General features: G+C 38.9%; 1 protein-coding gene across 2 annotated transcripts in view; it reads right to left on the bottom strand.

The window, feature by feature from the left end:
• The window catches only part of RHOBTB3 (Rho related BTB domain containing 3), a 61,505-nt gene that overhangs the window by 20,618 nt on the left and 21,045 nt on the right, over nucleotides 1–19,842 (bottom strand). For both annotated transcript variants that reach the window (XM_039239400.1, XM_039239399.1), the window contains exons 5-8: nucleotides 15,818–15,929; nucleotides 12,257–12,622; nucleotides 4,395–4,507; nucleotides 1,309–1,429 (exon numbers count right to left, since the gene is read on the bottom strand). In XM_039239400.1, the coding sequence (XP_039095331.1) occupies nucleotides 1,309–1,429; nucleotides 4,395–4,507; nucleotides 12,257–12,622; nucleotides 15,818–15,929 (712 nt within the window). The remainder of the gene's footprint in view (nucleotides 1–1,308; nucleotides 1,430–4,394; nucleotides 4,508–12,256; nucleotides 12,623–15,817; nucleotides 15,930–19,842) is intronic.

Below are 19,842 nucleotides of genomic sequence, written 5' to 3' on the forward strand. Positions count from 1 at the left end.
TCTCAGCTCCCGACTCTTTGGAATGCCTTGGTTTGTGAGCTGAGGAGCGACAAAGGGCAGCCCAGGAGCTGAGCATCAGCACAGCCCACAGCGGGCCCTCCCACACCGGCCTCCGCACAGGTAGGGGCCACAGGCAGGTGCCTGCAAAAGGGCTGGAAGGTGAAATTGTGAGGGAAAAGCAAGAGATTATAAGGGGAAAGAATTCTCCACAGCACTGCTTATTTCTTTTCTATTAACATATGCTTTCATATGTTGTATATTCCTTTTGAACATCTCTTCAGTGGGTTACATTAACATGATGTTTGGTGTGAAGGCCTCCTAGGCAAATTAGAAGCAAATATGGTCTCTTGTTAGCTTCCCCACCCAAATCACTCTTTATGTATTTCAAGGTCACTCTTACAGTCCCATTCTCAATGCTTCATGGTCACATTTCAAACAGCGCTGACTGTAGCTTATCTGAAGGCACTTGGGAAAGTTTCCAATTCACTCTTTGGCTTGGCAAGTGGCCAAAGTTAAAAAGGCAAGTGACTGTTAGCTGCCTTCCATTTCTATCATAAAATTAGCATTATATCTTGCTTTTGGTAATAGCCCACCTGAAGTTCTATTTAATACATCTGGAAACAACCCCTAGCCTTCTTGCAGAGTTGAAGGTAACTGACAATTCATTTTTAAGATTATGCTTTTAATCTACTCAAGTAGCAAAATTATCCAAGTGAATAATCAATAATGGGCATTAAAACAACTTGTTATTAAAATTAGGTAGCATTATTTTCTTACAGAGATAAAAACCAGCTCTCAGTTGCTCTGGTGATAATTCTCAGAGTGCTGTGAAGAATAAGTGTAGCAATATCTACCAATGCCTAATGTAAGCCGGGCATAACCCTCAATGCATAGTTAGTTCCTTTTGCTAAAATAAAAAGAGAACTGAACCAGTGACAGGTTATATAATGTAAAGAGGGCTGATTTCAGATGATTTAAGAACTAGTGTCTTAAAGAAATACACAGATAAAAATATAATGAGGTGATGTTACAATTCACTCCACTGCATGCTCGCCCATAAAAGTCAATGGAGTGTAAGGTAAGGGTAAAAAAAAAAAAAAAAAAAAAGTAGGAAACTATAAATTTCTTTCCTTATTTTAACAACATATTGCATTTCCCTAAATTCTGCTGCAATTTGGTCAGTATTAATCTACATCTGCATTAGAGAACAGTCGTTTCTTCATTCAAAATATTCAAAGCTGAAATATAAAGTTAGGTTAGAAAATAAGAAATAAAATGAGTAATGAACTTTGCAAATTTGAACCATACCTTGTATTTCGAAGACAACATCAGCAAGCATTGGTTTATTAAGGAAAAATTTCAGGGAAGTGTTATAAAACCACAGAGGTTTTCTGGCTTGATAAGTTTTGCAGTTCCTTAGACAATTTATCTAGAAGGGAAGACAAAAATACAAAAAGAAATGTACAATATGCTTTGATAATATATATAGGTTGGTTAGAGGATCTGGAAAACTGTACTGAAATGTTTGAAGAAACAAGGATTACCTAGTCTATGGCATCTCTGATCCTAGCTGTCAGGGGAACGTGCCCTCAAGAATGACATGTGCTACATAAGAATAAGCACCACTGCCCTGTCCAGTGTTCTCAGCAGTGAGTGAACCGGCTAAGTGAAAAATCATTTTGCTGGCTGAGACATGTGGGGTCCCAAATCCACGCAGACCTCTGCTACCTAAGAAACAGACAATAGTCCAACCTCCTATGAATGCCTAATAAAATATGTTTACAAAAACAACCTGTGTGTTTATTCACTAATTAAGAAGGTACACACATAAAAATTTAATTTTAACTTAAAATAATATGTATTTCCCCCATCACATCATGGTCTACTAGGATCAACATTAAAATACCTGAAAGTAATGAATTGATTCATTTCCATCTTAATGTATAATCTTATAATCCTAAATGTCTTTTTACCCATAGCTGGGATTCCTGAAATCTATAAAAGGTTGCCTGGATCTCTGATCCAGAGTTTCAGAGAACCTCTTCCATGACTGCACCTATCTGCGCTCTCACATCTGCTTAGCCTAGATGGTGGCCTCCAGTACGAGCGACCGTGTGACTTAGCAATCTCCAGCCCATCTCTACCCTCCACCTAGGATTTGGTGCTTGGTTTATCTTTCAGACAATCCTTTGTTCCAACCCCAGAATTCAAGAGCCAGCCCCTTTCCCTTACCCTTCACCCGTTTCCCTTGCTGAATCTCAGGACTTCTGCCTGGGTCAAGACTCTGACCTCTGCTTAGCTATCTAGGGAATACAGAAAGCTTTATCCCAAAGAAATAACCAAGCATACAACTGGAGCAATAAGAATAAATGGCACCTATTCTCCATCCTGGATTAATCGACTACGGTGGGAAGTTAAAATCTTTGGTAAGAGGAAAACAAAACTATTATCCTTACTCACAAAAAGAAAGAAATCATTCCAGAATGATTTCCATGAGCAAGGCAGAGAAGCAAAACAGGATCATACAAATCCTAGGCCCATACCATCTATTCTCAGATCTGTACACAACATACCTTAATTCACATCAAAGGAACTGGTGGAGAGGACTCAGATGGGAGCCACACACGAAGCAGAGCAAGTCAGAGAGCATCACAGAATTTGAGAACTTAGCAAGGGCTTCAGAAATCATCATTTATACCTCATTGTAAGAAAGTCCTGAGGAGACCCAGGGATAATTCATGGCCAACTCACAATTTAAATGTACATTTCCTGATTCCTAACTCAGGATTATATCTCTGTGTTATACTCAGTGAATGAGAGAGACCCTTATCCCAGGAAAGCACAGCAAGAAAGCACAGAACTCTTCTCTCCTCCTATGCAAAGGAGGAAATTTAGTTCAATATCATGGAATCGTACAGCTACCACCTCCTCTTCCCCAACAAAAATTCATTTTTTTTTTTAACCTCAGTACTCAAAGGAATGACTGTGTTCGGAATCACAACCAAGGAAAGGCTTGGGTTTAGAACAGAAGGCAACACTTTGTCCTAACCATTCATATAAAGGTTATGAGTCTATATATCATGAATAATATGTAGATATATATTATATATGGATGAATGGATAGAGATAGATAATAGAAAGAGATAGATAGATAGATAGATAGATAGATAATCTGTATAAACAGATTCCTGTGTTATCTATGCCTTGAATTTGAAGAAAAAAAAAATAGAAGGATAGTTGTTTGGACAGAATGCTGATAAACATACATTTTCACTGATCTATAAACAAGTAATCTAGAGAACTTTTGAAAAACAGAATGCAGGCTTATGTGAACATTTCTACAAAAGCGTTATTTAGTTGTCTTAGACTGCAAGACAGCTACCACTTTGCCATAACTCTGTAGAACTGGGCAGCTTCCGAATACCAGCTTCAGTGTGATAATCAAGAGAAGTCTTGCTTCTTAATTCCACATTACTTTGTTTAAAAAATTTTTTCCATTTAAATAAGTCAGGAATCTTCATTAAAAGCTAGTACAGTTTTAACATAACAGCTTAAAAAATAAAATACTAACCTAAAACATCATTAACTTAGGTTATAGAATTGACAGTCATCTGTACAAAAAAATTAAAGGAATAATATTTTATCTCACATTTAACATGTCTATATTCTGCTAGGCATTGCATATAACTTACCTTTTTAACTACTGTAGCCAATTTGTTTATCACAGAATCTGAAATAAGAATACACTGGCTAAATTGTATAATTTGTTGTCTTAAAATAAACAAGTTTATTTTTAAGGCCCTTCAGACTCTGCAGTCTAAGTGACTGGAGTTTTAACATGCACATGTTTATGACTCGATACAAAGTCTGCATTTTATAACCTTTGATTTCACTTATAATTTTAAACCTATGTAAGATGAGAAACAAATCCTTAACTGTCCACCTGATCAAAGCAATTTCTCGGGACTCTTGAAAAGAGTACACAAAAAAACTGCCTTGCTCCAGAAAACTATCTGAACTTAAATTCTGAAAAGCAAGAAAGCATGCCTTTTAACAAGCTTAACTATAACTGGACAAATTCAACAGCGCTTCATTCTTGACATAGATTGCATATTCCTGGAGCTCTAGGGGAAAGTTTCAGAGTATGGAATTCACAAGTCAACATTTTAAAGATATGACTCACACATATTTTAATTCTTATGTGAATTAAAATCTGAGATAGTGAGAAATAATACAAGTTTGTGTTTAAAATATTTAATGGCAAAAACAGACGCAAGAAAACATATTTATATACTATTGACTCTTCTAATGACTCAATATTATTATCACAGTAGTATATCTGTTAAAATTCAGAGAACATCAATGTAAACTGATTTTCAATAAAGTAATTTTACCTTCCCTGGTGTTTTCAAAATGCATTTCACTTTCTCAATTACATTTGAAACATCCCCAGAATCTTTCAATTTCTTCCTGATATCTTCTTCCAATTCTTCCCACTGAAAAGCACCTGTAAACAAATTAATATATGTTGGATTTTTAGGTTAAAACAGGAAGTACTGAAAGTAAATCTCTTATTAGATATCATGGTTCCTTCTTTTTTTAGTATTTGCTTTTAATTTTTCTTTACCAAATATATATCCTTGTAATTACATTAATACTTTTAAACAATTCTCACATTTTTAAAAAATCACTTTGCCTTCCCCTAAGGTATTTCTCCAAACCTGAAGTCTTCCTCCCTGAATAGATGCCACCTCTTTATAATAGACAGTCAGCTAAAAATGATAGCAATGCCCAGAATATCAGTGGCCATCACAAGTAGTCCTTCCTACACTCAAATTATTTACTTGCTCTAAGTAAGAAAGCAGATGGGTTTTTTCCCCCAAGATTGAATTAAATCATACTAATCATGGATGGTAGTGACTACCATCAGTTAAAGAATAAGCAGCAGGAACAGAATGCATTCAGAAGGTCTCACACATTGTCAGGGTCAGATAAGGATGTTCTGTAGCCAACTCTACAGAACCAACCTGAAGAAGAAAGGTAAATAATGACCTGATGAGCTAAATGACCATGGCAGTGGAGAAAATCACTGCACTTGGTCCCCCCTCTCCTTGTGCTCACCCCAAACCACTTCCAAGCTATCTCTTCCTAAACTCATTTCACATCTGTCTCACACTGTCAGCCCCTTTCCTCTGTATCTTACAAAATTCCTGTTTGATGGTCAGCAAAAGTTCACCTTTCTCTTAGCACTCTCTTGCTTGGCTTATAGCAGTCTCCGATCCAGCCTACCTGCTCCTCCATGGCTTTCTCCACATTGAATCGATCCCAGTACTCAATGCTGATAAGTTCCCAAGAGTATTATTCTGATGATGATATCTGAAGAAATGACCTCTATCTTTGACTTACAGAAAGTCCTAACTCCTTAAAATATAATTCACTACGGTGTAGTGAGAGAGGGCATGTTGAGAAACGCAGGCTCTGGTTTTATCTCTGCCATTACTGGTGTGACTTTAAGGAACTCATTTCACCTCTAGGTAAGCTGAAATCCTTTTCTACTTGCTCACAATCTATTTCTTCTGATGTTTCCCTTTATGTATCCAGAACTTTGCCAGATGCCTCCATAGACATTAGGGACGGGGAGAGCACATGATAAACATTTACTGAACGAATGAGATTGGGCACTTGCAGCCAGCCTGAACAACCAGATCCAAAGTTGTTCTGAAGAGTCAGCTGATAGTCCAGCAGCTCTCAGGCATCACTACAGTTGAGTTCTGCGGCACTTGGCACTCTTGAGTATCTTTAAACTTCTCCTCACCTGACCTTCATCATTACTACAATGTATCCTGAGGAGAGAGGAAGCAGGAAGGAGAGCGCTGATCAGGGCAATCTACTACCTCTGTGGTGTAAAGACTCCCACCATGGCCACACTCAAGCCACCAACATGACATCACAGAGCACAGAGTTGGGCATACACATAATCGGCTCTCACAGGCTGGTGCCAGACAGCTCCAGCACATCACTGCTTCTTCCTACCTTTGATGCTCTTTTTCTGACTTCACTGTCAACTTCCCTTCCTCTTCAAATTTTCAAAGGTTTGCTGTCTAGAAAAGTCCACGGTTTTTGTTTTCATTTTCTACACTAAGGATTTTTAAATTTAAAGTCACATACTCTTTGAAAATCTGAAATTCTTTGGTCTCTTCTGAAAATTTCCCATGCACACATAGACATTACAGTCCATATTAAAATGTCAGAAGTAGAAGAACTTCTGAGAAGCCAAGAGACCCTGGCTCAAAAGGATTTACTCTGTGCCAGTGATTCTCAACTATAGCTATGTATTACATTTACCAGGAGATCTTTTATAAAATGTCATTGAGGAAGTCTCATTCTCAGACCAATTAAATTAGAATTTCTGGGGCTGGGCTGAGACATCATTTTAAAAGCCACCCCCCTCCCGCCCCCAGCGATTTTAAGGTGCACTCAGTGCTGACCATCACTAGGCTCTTTCTTTAAAATTTTCATTCATTACCAAAACCCAGGATCAGTGGTATGCAGCAAACAGAGGGTCATTTTTATTGTCTACACTCATGCATGCTAAAGGAGAACACAGATATGATCTATTAAAAATAAACTGTATTAAACTAATTAATACTTACACAGTGTCTCCATTTAGAATATTATCTGAGAGAAAGCAAGTCTATATACATGGGATTAGTAATAGGTAAATCCCTATAGACCACTCATTTGTCTGACAGTAAACACAGAAGGATCCAATAACTAAAACTGAAAGTAAGAATAGTTCACAGGGCACTCTAAAGATTGGGCTGTTCTTACAATCAGAAATGCTAATCGAGTCATCTTTGACACGTTTTGTTCCAATAAAGCAATAATCCTTATACTGGGATTTCTTTTCTTTTTTTTTTTAGTTCTGGTGAAAACATTGAACATGATATCTATCTTTTTGACAGAATTTCTTAACAATAGCCATGATATTGTACAGAACTCTAGAAATTATTCATCTTGCATAACTGACTGGTATTTTCTATTTAGCTGACCTCTCAGAGCACTGACTGACTTAGGTTCTTAGAGAGCATGGTATACTCATGCATACAAGCTGTGTTTTGGGGCAGTGTACAAAAGAGCATACCACAGAAGAATTCCAAGAGCTAGAGGATTCTAGGCAAGTTGCAGATGAAAGCTCATTTCCACATGTTCACTTGCTCTGGCAGCATTTCAGTAAGTGATGTGAAATTCTAAGGGCCATCTGTGATAGGAAGAGCCCAGAGCAAAATTCTTGAGGCCCTTACATGTATTTCAGTTCCTAACCATCTGAAACTGTGTGAGTCAGAACTTTGCAAGCATTAAGACTATCAAATATGGTTAAGAATGTCAGAGGGGCGCCTGGGTGGCTTAGTCGGTTAAGCGTCTGACTTTCGCTTAGGTCATGATCTCACGGTTCGTGGGTTCGAGCCCTGCGTCGGGCTCTGTGCTGACTGCCAGCTCAGAGCCTGGAGCCTGTTTCAGAGTCTGTGACTCCCTCTCTCTCTGACCCTCCCCTGCTCACGCTGTCTCTCTCTCTCTCTCCTAGAAATAAATAAAACATTTAAAAAAAAAAAAGAATGTCAGAACTGTATGCCAATAAAGGATTCTGGGCTGATGAAGACCCAGAAACTACTAGCCTCACTCCTTCTCTTTGAGTATTAGTCTTTCAGTACTTATATATTGTTAGCTGTTATCCAACAGAAAATTAGCATATGCAAAACACATACTTTTCCTGTGTCTATTTATTTAGAAATTTGAATAGAAAAATAAACCATAGGCTTCTGTTAACCAGATATTAAACAGACTCTTACTAAAAGGAGAACCCAAATATCCATGGTGACATAATACATACACAATGTCAAATTCCTAAATATTAAAAATATTAAAATTTAAAAAATCTTAGAGAAAAGACTTTCTTTGTAATTTTGTTTATTAAAAAAATCAGGAGATAGATTTAATATGGTTTTTCAGTCCATGTTTACTCATAGCAAATATTCCTGAGCTTGCTGGGTCTTGGGTCCTGCCTCTGCATTAGCAACCAACGGACACACATACAAATGGCTCCTGTCTTCACTGTCCCCCAAATATAACTGGCGGGTAGGTCGGGGCTTCTGTGAGGAAACCATTGCATAACTAGGTCTTAAAACTTGTGCTCGGTTCCAAAGTTGTAAAATACTCAACAGCAGCAAGAAGAACAAGCAAAACAAAACACCCAATAAGCCTGTCCTCTTTAATGAAGTCTCAAAAATGTAGGCTTAAAGTTTTTCTTTGATTTGATAAAAAATATTTTCTTTTTTTCTTTTTAATTTTTTTTAATGTTTTATTTATTTCTAGGAGAGAGAGAGAGAGACAGCATGAGCAGGGGAGGGTCAGAGAGAGAGGGAGTCACAGACTGAAACAGGCTTCAGGCTCTGAGCTGGTAGTCAGCACAGAGCCCGACGCGGGGCTCAAACCCACAAACCGTGAGATTGTGACCTAAGTGAAAGTCGGACGCTTAACCGACTAAGCCACCCAGGTGCCCCAATAAAAAATATTTCCTAAATAAATGGTAACAGGGGTGACTGGGTGGTTCAGGTGGTGACCCGACTTCAGCTCAGGTCATGATCTCACAGTTCATGGGTTTGAGCCCCGCATCGGGCTCTGTGCTGACAGCTCAGAGCCTGGAGCCTGCTTCAGATTCTATGTCTCCCTCTCTCTGCCCCTCCCTAACTCATTCTCTCTCTCTCTCTCTCTCTAAAATGAATGTTAAAAAATTTTAAAATAAATGGCAACGTATGCACAAAGACCATAGGATGAAATAAAACGTCAGTAAGTGCTTAGACATTTGAAATAGGAATTCTGTTGATTTTTTTCTTGTAACAAATTTTCTCCATTTTTCAAAATTGACTTTACTGTACAAATACAGCTTTATAATGTCTTTTTAAACATAATAAAACTTTTGTTTGAGTCGGAGCTTACATTCTATAAATAAAGAATAGGTAATAGTGAAACATTCAGTTTTGCTTCTCCTCAAAGCATCAGGGTCTCCCTGCAGCCCCAGGTCAATGGCCTGTGGCCCAGCTCTTACCGGACACCACCTCTTCTCTGGGCTCTGACATACAAAGAGAGATCAGAGCAGAAATGCAACAGCTCGGTGTCAGGTTAGGAAGCCTGTGTCTGAATCGGTAGAGGGCTTGTAGCTTAGCAAGCTCCTCCTGCCACAACTGAGGGCGGGGGCTACAACACAGCACTGACCGCTCCAGCTCCGAGGAGCTCACATCAGTCAGTATGGCTGTCCCCATTTTAACTTGGGGCCCTCAGACTGATAACTGGACTCCTCTCAGCCCCTGGCTGTGGCCGGCACTCAGTTCTTCCAAGAGCAGGTGTTGCAGCTGCTTACAGTCCAAAGTCTTAGCACTACCTGGGAGACTGTGAAATGCAGAATCTCATGCCTCACCCACTGGCCCTACTGAATCAGAACAGACACATTAACAAGGTCCCCAGCTGATGTGCATGCATATTAAGTTTGAAAAGCACTGGTCCAAATGATAGACAAGCACCAACCACATAATATCAGAATAATGACCTTCCTGAGGTTGATCTCCAAAGCAGTGTAGCTTCCTTACTAAACTCCTGTCCAGCCTCCTCTATTCCATCCCCGACTATCACCAGAGATGACCTTGCCCAAGCCCACACTGAGAATGCCTAAAATTCTAGAACAGCTTCTACGGACAGCTTACACCTGGCTTGCCAGCCTCGTCTCCTGCAAGCCTTCACCTCTTACGCTATGCTCCAGCCATGGGAAACCATGTGTGGTGCCTGGAAAATAGCAGTTCCTAAAGATTATATTTTCCTTAGTGCCTATTTCCCAATACATTAATTTCTTTCAAATAGCATCGGAGTGAATGCATAAGGGGGTTGAGGGATGGGAAGAACTTTTTTCTTTTCCTTGTTTTTTTCCATCTGTATGTATTAATTTTGCTACTAAAAACAAGCAGGTTTTTGGAGATAGCTGGAAATACAACTAGCTCTTTTACTGCTACCTTATCAAAGAGGATATAACTAACTTCAAAGTGCTAATGTGCCTTCAAAAGTATTCAACAGATATTAAACTTGCTGAATAATTTCAACAGTAACATTATCGAAAATCAAGGCAAAACACTTCCTTCATAGTTCTCTAAACTTCATTAAAGACTTTTTCTTTTACCATGTAAACATTGTGGTTTTTCAGAATCAGCCTTAAATTCTAAACTGTGAGACTCAACATTTAAACATAAAAATCTGGAGTAGTAAATGAAGTCTAACTAGTGTGGTTTATTCATATGATGATTCATAGCTACTAGAGTTTACTCATTAATTCACCCAACACAAAACCTGCCATGTTGGAAGGCACTGTACTCTGTAGGAGTGGTTATTTATACCTTTTCCAAGCCAATATTCATTAAACAATGGACTGAATTAAGACTATCATTACCATTCTACTCCTATGTATTATATGCATATACAAATATGAAGATTTTTAAAAACTTTTTTAAAAAGCAATCTCTACACTCAACGTGGGACTCAAACTAATGACCTTAAGATCAAGAGTTGCATGCTCTGCTGACACTCAGCCAGCTAGGCACCCCCATATACATCATTTTAATCCACTTAAATCTTCATGCTGCAACTGCATTTTTCAAAACCATTGATTTTTATTTTAACTTACAAAATTATATAACCACAGCTCAAATGAAAACAAGTAAAATCTTATTTTAACATCAATTATTTCAACTGAAGGCTATCCAAAAGTTTCTTACAAATATGGAACAGCACTTTCTTTATTTGCAAACCTTGACAAATTTATCTGTCCCTCATTCTGAAGTCTAAAAATAGATCATAAATGTTACTCCTGACACATTTCCAGAGAAGGAGTGACCTGAACTTACTATTTCATGAGTACATGATTCCAAGTGGAAAATTAAAGAAGAGAGATCTCGGAAAATTTTTAATTAGATGCTTACTTTAAAAATCATTTAACACTGGGGCACCTGGACCTGGGTGGCTCAGTTAGTTAGTGTCCAACTCTTGATTTCACCTCAGGTCAGTTGTGAGATCGAGCCGCACACTGAGCCCCACATCAGGCTCCACTCTGGGCATGGAGCCTGCTTGGGATTCTCTTTCTCCCTGTCTCTCTGCTCCCCTCCCCTGCTTATGCTCTCTCTCTCTCAAAAATAAACAAACAAACAAACAAATAATCATTTTATATCAATTCTTTTCCATTCTTATATGGGAGATTTAGATGCAACACCTTCAATTCATTGGCTAAAATGACTCATATAAAATATCTATTTTTCTTTAAATATAGCTACTACAGTATTTAAAAGGAGAAGAAGAAAAAAAACCAGATAAGCTCAATGCTAAAAAGATTAAGTGCACAGTAAGAGGAAAAAGTAAAATCTAAAATAGTCAAAGTTGGTGAGGCTGGATGGCTCAGTTGGTACAGGATGTGACTTTTGATGCTGGGGTTGTGAGTTCAAGCCCCACACTGGGTGAAGAGATTACTTAAAAATAAAATAGTTAAAGGGGCACCTGGGTGACTTAGTTAAGTGTCAGACTTTGGCTCAGGTCATGATCACACAGTTTGTGGGATCGAGCCCCGTGTCGGGCTCTGTGCTGACAGCTAGCTCAGAGCCTGGAGCCTGCTTCAGAGTCTTTGCCTCCCTCTCTCTCTGACCCTCCCCTGCTCACACTGTCTCTCTCTCCCTCTCAGAAATAAATAAAAAACATTTAAAAATTTTTTTAAATTAAAAAAATAAAATAAAGTTGATCAGATCTCAGCTTAAACTAACTTTAGATACTGTTTCCAGTTCCTAAACTGAATGTAAGGACCCTGCTAATTTCTCTCAATTCCCTCCAAAATCTAAGTAAAACAGAAGAGGGAATAATAAACAGCCAGGTTTTAAGATGCAGAGATTTATTTCCATTCATACTTTGAAAATTTTGTTTCTTTAAACTAGATAATAAATTCTTGTATTTTCACATTTTAGATATTTAAAACCCAAGCAAGTAAACTTACAAGGAAGATGGAAAGTGTGAGCCAATTCCTGTTTATAAAGTAAATACTCTTTTATGTATAATCCTTACCTCAGATGGTAGGAAGAAGAGAAATGTGAAACTAACAAGTACACCTGAGGACCCCAGGTACACTTCACTTCAGAAGCTTACGAGAACGTAGCAGAACCATTTAACAAGGTACCTGAATAAATGAAGCGCAGAATGTCCGATAAACAAGAACAGAAGAGGGCGTCCTTAACGACAACACGTAATGGTGGGTTGCCTGGAGAATCCTGGCTAGCACCTGGAAATGCAGTATCTCTGTTTATAGCAAAGAGGTCCTGGGTGGTACGGATGATACTGGAATCCTGAATGTCAGTGGGACTCTTCACATTGAAAAGCAGCATGAAAACATGGCTTACGGCACAGAGAACAATCTTGTGGGCCTCGGCAACTTCCTTTAAATCTTGGTTGTAAAATACCACATCCACACACTGGCAGCAGAACAGCAAATTATTTAAATCAGAGTTATAATGCGATGCTTCAGCCTTTAAGACAGGCATTTTTTCTATTTCAAAAAAGAAAACAAAAATGATAAATTATTCTTGAGGTCTACAGACCCAAACATTTCAGGTTCCTTTTAAACACAATGAAAGAATTCTTTTTTAATATTATTAAGTTGAGCCATATGAAATTGCCAACATATGGCCATTTTTGACCTACAAAAACAAGCAGTTTAATTTAACTTAGCCTAATTATAAACATATATAAATTACTCGGAGTTAAAAGTCACAGAAATATTGTAATTTTTATAGTGAAAGTAAAAATTGTATTAATGCCATAAACAGCAATAAAATAGTACTTCTCACTATATGTGTGTCCCCAAATAAGATATTTCTACAAATACTGAATTTTAGTATTGGTAGTTAATATTCTTTACTTTCACCTGATAAAACATTCAAACAAATTATTGAATAAGTTCTGAAGAACTTAACCTCACATTTAAAGTCCTTTTCCTCTCGGGGTTGGAAATGGAGGGGAAGGAAATTGTTAAAATTAAACTTCAAATATCAACCTCTCAAAGCCAGGGCTCAGAGTCCTGGACTCCATTGTCTGAAACCGTCTTGACCATTTTATTTTGATCCTAAAATTAATTTTTGTTTTCTTCCTGGTAAGACAAAAACCAGCTTTTTCTCCTCAGCACACCTCAGGTGGAATGCTAACTAAACTCCCCAATTTCTAAAAAAGGATGTAACCTTCCATTTCCTAGTCTGATCACTAACAAAGACAGATTAGCCCTCAGTCAATTCAGGATACCCCTAAAGAGGATCGTATCCTAGGCCCTCATCACAGACTCGAACTACAGAATGTCTGCTGTCTAGCTTTTATCCAAAGCTGAGCCAAGGAGAGTGTCATCTGGAAAGTGTTGCCTGAAGGATATGCAATCTTCTAAATCAGTAGAAGTCAAACTTCTTTAGGAATGACAATTTTTTCCTCTAAAGCAAATCCCCAGTCTATAAAACAGATAATAACAAGGTAATTTGGTGGCTAGGCTCTTCCTGAACTATACCCCACTCATCCTTCTCTCCACTGCTTCAGACAGCTTCACAGACCCTTCATGGCTAAAAGCAATCTGAAAGCCACATGCCCCAGAGCCCAGGATCTATCCTTAGAACAGGTCAGCACCAGAACAAATGTTCAGAGTGATAGCTTACAGAATGGCACAAGGAATAGCCTGTCTAAACTGAGGCTGCGTTTGCTGATGGGACACTTCTGAAGGCCGTGTCTACTACATGGTCACCTACTATCCCCAGCAAGACCCACATGACAAATTTATTTTAGTCATAAATGGCATGAAATGCTTTGCTTTCTCAGAGGAACTGTTGTGTTTTCCTTCCTGGAATAATAGGAATGAAGAAATTATCTATCTATATACATTGTTTATTTGACTATTCCCCACTCATCTTCTCATCCAGAAAGTATTTAGAGCAGCAGGCTTGCTACACAACAGACAACGTCTCCTCTCACTTTTCACGCCAGGAAGTTCAAAGCAAACGTGTATCACTCATGATTTGTATATCTGCATTAAAAAAACAAAAACAAAAACCTGGAATTGCCTTCCCATACTAATTTATTATTTTCTTGATTTTTAATTTATATTGATTTACTTAACAAATACTTATAAAGTACCTGCTTTTTATTTTTTTATTTTTTTAAACTTTTTTAAAAAATATTTTATTTATTTCTAGGAGAGAGAGAGAGAGAGAGACAGCGTGAGTAGGGGAGGGTCAGAGAGAGAGGGAGTCACAGACTGAAACAGGCTCCAGGCTCTGAGCTGGCAGTCAGCACAGAGCCCAACGCGGGGCTCGAATCCACGAACCGCGAGATCATGACCTAAGTGAAAGTCGGATGCTTAACTGACTAAGCCACCCAGGCGCCCCAAGTACCTGCTTTTTAAAACAATATCCATAACAAATGGATCTCAGAGAGTACTATTATTCTATTTCTATCACAAAATTAGACAAAAATTTTGGGGCATCTGGGTGGCTCAGTCAGTAAAGCATCTGACTCTTGATTTCAGCTGAGGTCATGGTTTCACAGTGTGTGAGTCTGAGGCCCGCGCTGGGTCCTGTACTGACAGTGTGGAGCTTGACTGGAATTCTCTCTCCCTCTCTCTCCCTCTCCCTCTGCCCCTCCCCTGCTCGGTGCTTATGTACACTCTCACACTTGCACTCTCTCTTTCTCAAAATAAATAAATAAACATTTTTACAAAGGCAAAAATTTTGATAAAATTTAATTTTGAGAAAAATTGTATTTATTTATTTTTAACTTTATTTTCCTCTAACCTTGTGTTATGAACATTTTCAAACATTCAAAAAAGCTGAAAGAATGATACTATAAGCACACACATGTCCTTCAATTAGAATCTGCAATTATTAATTTTTTGTCATGTTTGAGCTGCCTGGGTAGCTCAGTTGGTTAAGCCTCTGACTCTTGGTTTCAGCTCGGGTCATGATCTCACAGTTTTGTAGTTTGAGCCCCATGTAAGTCTCTGTGCTGGCAGCATGGAGCCTGCTTGGGATTCTCTGTCCTTTCTCTACCCCTCCTTGCTGGCACTGTCTCTGTCCCTCTCAAATAAATAAACTTAAAAAAAGAAAACATTTTGTCATGTTTGCCTTATCTCTAGATAGGCACACACTTACACATTCCTATTGCTGAACCACTTAAAAGTGAGTTGTAATCATCAGGATACATCAGCTCTAAACGCTTTATTCACTTCCAAAAAATAAGGACATTCTTCCATTAATCACAGAACCATTACCATATAGGAAAATTAACAACAATTCCATCATCTCATCTAATTTCACAGTCCATATTAAAATTTTACCCAACTGTCCTAAGAGTCTTTTAGAGGTTTTTATTGAACCAGTATCCAATCAAGGTTCATACGCTGTATTTGGTTGTTATTTCTCTTAAATTTTAATCTAGAACAGCTCTTCAGCACATACACTACTTTTTCAAGAATCTACAGATTCAAGTTTAAAACAGCATTCCTCAAAATGTGATCCAAGTGCCACCTGTTTCAGAATCACCTGGAAACTTATTTTTAAAAGCAGTTTCCAGGCCCTTCCCAGATTGACTGAAATAAGAATATCAGGTAAGTCCTCAACATACTCAAATTTGGGAATAATTGCTCTAAGAGTTGTGAAGTGATTGATAATAAGTCTCAATCGAATATGTAGACATTGGTTAATAAATGCACCTGGTTGCTCAAGCTGAGGTGGTCTAATTCCATGAAACGAGTTGCTCATTTTCCTTTTCTTCATTTTTTCACTTGTCTTCTGATTTAAGGCTTGAATCATAAAATACTCCAACTAAAACATAAATCAAATTTTAAGTAAAGCTTCAACACATAAATTATGTATCTGACATGATTATTTGTACCCCAAATCACATCTGCTAAATATTCAAATGCTCATACCCTCTACATGTACGCTTTAGCAAACACTGGTAAACAATTTTTTTATTTAAAAAAAATGTATCAAGGAGAACAGACTGTGCCTTGTCTAAGCATAAATAAACTATCCATTCAAGAAGGAACTGTTCATTCTCTTGAATAATCAAGAAAGCCAAGCAGTACAACGTGAGACTGTCAATAACCGTCTCGTGGGCGACCGCAACCGTTATATAATACTAGAGACATTCAAGGCAGGACAGACCTGGCTCTATGTCACAGATGCTCATATCAACTAGGGCTGTTTACATATGTTTTATTCTTTTCATGAATAAATCACTTTGAAATACATCCTTTATATGAGAAATTACAAATCCTAACCACATACACATGCACAGCTCCCACCCTATGCCTTGATGCTGTGAGGCTTGGGGCAAAAATACAAACGGGTCCACATACCACATACACAAATATTGAAACTTTGTAAATCAAGAAAACAAACTATTATGTAAAAGATATTCTATTCTGCTTTGACAGAGGTATCATCATAAAAGGATATAAGGCCAGGTGTGGATTTAAATTCTCAGACAACTCAGAGCTTCATGTAGATGTAGCCCAAGGAGAACTGTCCTCTAACCCCTGGGTGCCAGTACTGCCCCTTCTTTTCGCACCCTCTGCTCCATCCCACGCCTCAAGCAGCTTTATGCATACAAGTAGATATCCAAACTCTGCTCTCCCCTCCCCCATTCCTCATAAGCAGTCACCCTTCGGCCATCTTTCAGACCTAAGAACATATATGCTAGCAATGCAGTCCACCTTCAGAAGGACTCCACAGTATTCTCCACGTACCATGCAGTCCTACCATTGTAGAGTAGATTCTGTGGGCTAAGTGGGGACTCCAAATGCCTACAGGACCCAATAAATGCCAGTGCAACAGAGCAAACAAATCCCACATATCCAACAAGCTATTTGTAGACACAGTTTCTATGGATACTTTCAAGTTGCATCACTTAGGAGCATATGAAATATACTCATTGGCCTTGGAAACAGACTGAGTGCCACTGGTCAGAGAATTCTGGGGTCCTGGGTTTTGAAACATGGTTACGACACTGTACAACAGAACCTTCTGCTCTGTGTTGATGGAAATGCTCTGTAATATCTGTGCTATTCGATAGAGTAGCCACTAGCCACATGTAGCTACTGAGGACCTGAAATGTGGGTAGTACACCTGAGGAACTGAAATTTCTTTAGTTAAATATAAACAGCCACATGTGGCTAGTGGCTACCATATTGGATGGTGCAGGTCTAGAAGGTGCTACCTAGCTCCAAGTGGGCATACCCCCTTGGCTCCATCATCTCGTGCCATATGTGGGTACAGGGATGGGGTGCAACTGGAGGAGGGCCAGATGGGGCTCCATAAAGTTCAAGGGCATATACTCCTCTTGCCCAGGTCTTCATTCTCGACTCTCAAACACAAGAGTTTTCCTTCTTCCTTTTTAAAATTTTATTACTTTATAATATACTCTACTGTCAAGCTGGCTAACATATAGTGTATACAGTGTCCTCTTGGTTTCAGGGATAGATTCCCATGATTCATAGCTTACATACACACCCAGGGCTCATCCCAGCAAGTGCCCTTCTCAATGTCCATCACCCATTTCCCCTCTTCCCTGCCATCCCATCAATCCTCAGTTTGCTCTCTGTATTTAAGAGTCTCTTATGGTTTCCCTCCACTATTTTTTCAAATGCAAGATTTTAAATGCTCCTTTCACTCTGACATTATCATCTCCATCTATATTCCTGCAAATACCACAATTTTTTACAATCTCAGCTATACTTCACTATTCAAGAATCTGAAAAGGGTCACTCTGACCTTATTTCCATATTCTCACTAAGTCTTAATGAAAAAATAAATTGTCATGTCTTTCAACCAACCTTGACCACATATTCAATCCTTATCATGCCTCCAACCCTAAATGGAGCACTACGTGTTAGGAACAAAGAGAAACAAGGAGGACGAAGAGGAAGAAGCAGAGAAAGTGGGAGTTGGAGGTGGGAAGGGTGACCATGAGAATTTTAGGTTCGGGAAGTGGAGCAGAGCACAAAGGAGATCTACATACCTCAAGAGAACCAGCCCCCTCACCTTCAACAAATGAAACCAAACTATCATTTTTCCCCCCACCTCCATTTCCTAGGTATTTCAGGGAAATGTAAGATTCTCAGACTAAATTAAGATTTTTAAAAATCCACTACAATATTAGATTTGAGTCACGTGTACCTTTCTACCCCTTTATACTTTTATTTGTCACTGTAAATAAATAAGAAAAAAGTTTCTCACAGTCATTGATAATATCAATATTATGAGCATATCTTCCTTAATGCTGCTACATTACTGTTTCTTTACATTACGGGGTTGAAAATAGCCACTTACACATGATAGATATGAGGACCATTTATACTTGGTTCTTATTTTAACACTGTTTCTTATTTGGAGTTTAGTAACTTCAAAACAAATGAAATTTCTATAGTCATCTGTGGAGACCTCAACATTTGGACACAAATCTACATAATGAATAATCTGCCATATTGGAAAGAGTACTTGATGAAGAGCTGGGGACCTAATGGAGAAGTCCAAAGTGCTTCTGCTCAATGTTGGGTTTACACTGGTTTAAACCTCTTATCCATGTTTACCAAACTTGTCTGCTGAAAGGAGTCACCTGTTAGAGAACTGAAAGGATAGTTCCAAAGGCAGTTTTAAATGGCACGACTCCGGGAAGAGGCAAGATGGCAGAGATGTAGGGAGCTCTATACATTTCATTTGCCTGCATCTCTCAAACACAGAAGACCTGAAGCCATAGGACACTGAACCGCAGGAGTCTTGGAGGAAAAGAGACAGAGTCCACTAAGAAGACAGTCTCATAGGTGCGTGATTGAGAACTGAGGAAGATAAAAACGGGCAGGGACCTGGAGACACAGGTCCCCCTCCATTGAGAACCATGGAGAGCCATGGAGAGACAAGAGGAAGAGAAAGAGTGGCTGAAACTGCTCATAGAACTGTCACTGGAGAAGAGAAACCTCGGCCTGGGATGGAGAGGGATCCTATTTCTAGCCATGGTGCTTTCTTTTGGCTGGGTGCCCCGGTACCAGGTGGCACCAGGAGAAACTGCTCTGCTGCTCTCCCAGCTCAATCCCAGGCCAGGAAGTGGCCTGGACTGCAGGATTATATTTCGGTCAGTATCATTAAAGTGTGTGGACTAAGATCTGGAAACGAGGAGGGGATTGGGACATAGAACACAGCCCACTTTGGCTACGCCTGCAGCACAGGGAGATCGGACCCAAAAGAGTGATTTGCAATGCTTGGTTTGAGAAGGAACTGGGGCGCCACCATTTTTCTCCCCACAACCACCAAGGCCAGGCACCAGGGAGTGGCCTGCTAGAACGCAGTAGAGGCGAGACCTGCCTATACCAAACCACGTCCATCTGTACTGGAGAGCTGCTTTTTTTATTTACTGGAGCCTGGGGCAAGACCAACATTGATGCACTGCAATCATTAATTCTAGATCAATTCTTTCTATTCAGATATATTTTCCCTTGTCTCATTCTTATCCCTCCCCTCCACTGAATTGGGCACACCGGTCATTGGTATGCTTAAACAGTCACACTTAATTCATTCTCTAGATGCATATTCTACACTTCCATTGTTACCTTCCTTTCTCTCTCTGGAATAATCAGACTATATAGTTTCTTTGGATAACATTGTCTTTGTTTCTTTCTCCTTGCTTCCTACCATATTCACCTCTTTCTCTGAATTAATCCTCTCAGTCTCTCTGCCT

This window comes from Hyaena hyaena, unplaced genomic scaffold, assembly GCF_003009895.1.
Source record: "Hyaena hyaena isolate Hyena2069 unplaced genomic scaffold, ASM300989v1 scaffold_156, whole genome shotgun sequence".
NCBI classification, from domain to species: domain Eukaryota; kingdom Metazoa; phylum Chordata; class Mammalia; order Carnivora; family Hyaenidae; genus Hyaena; species Hyaena hyaena.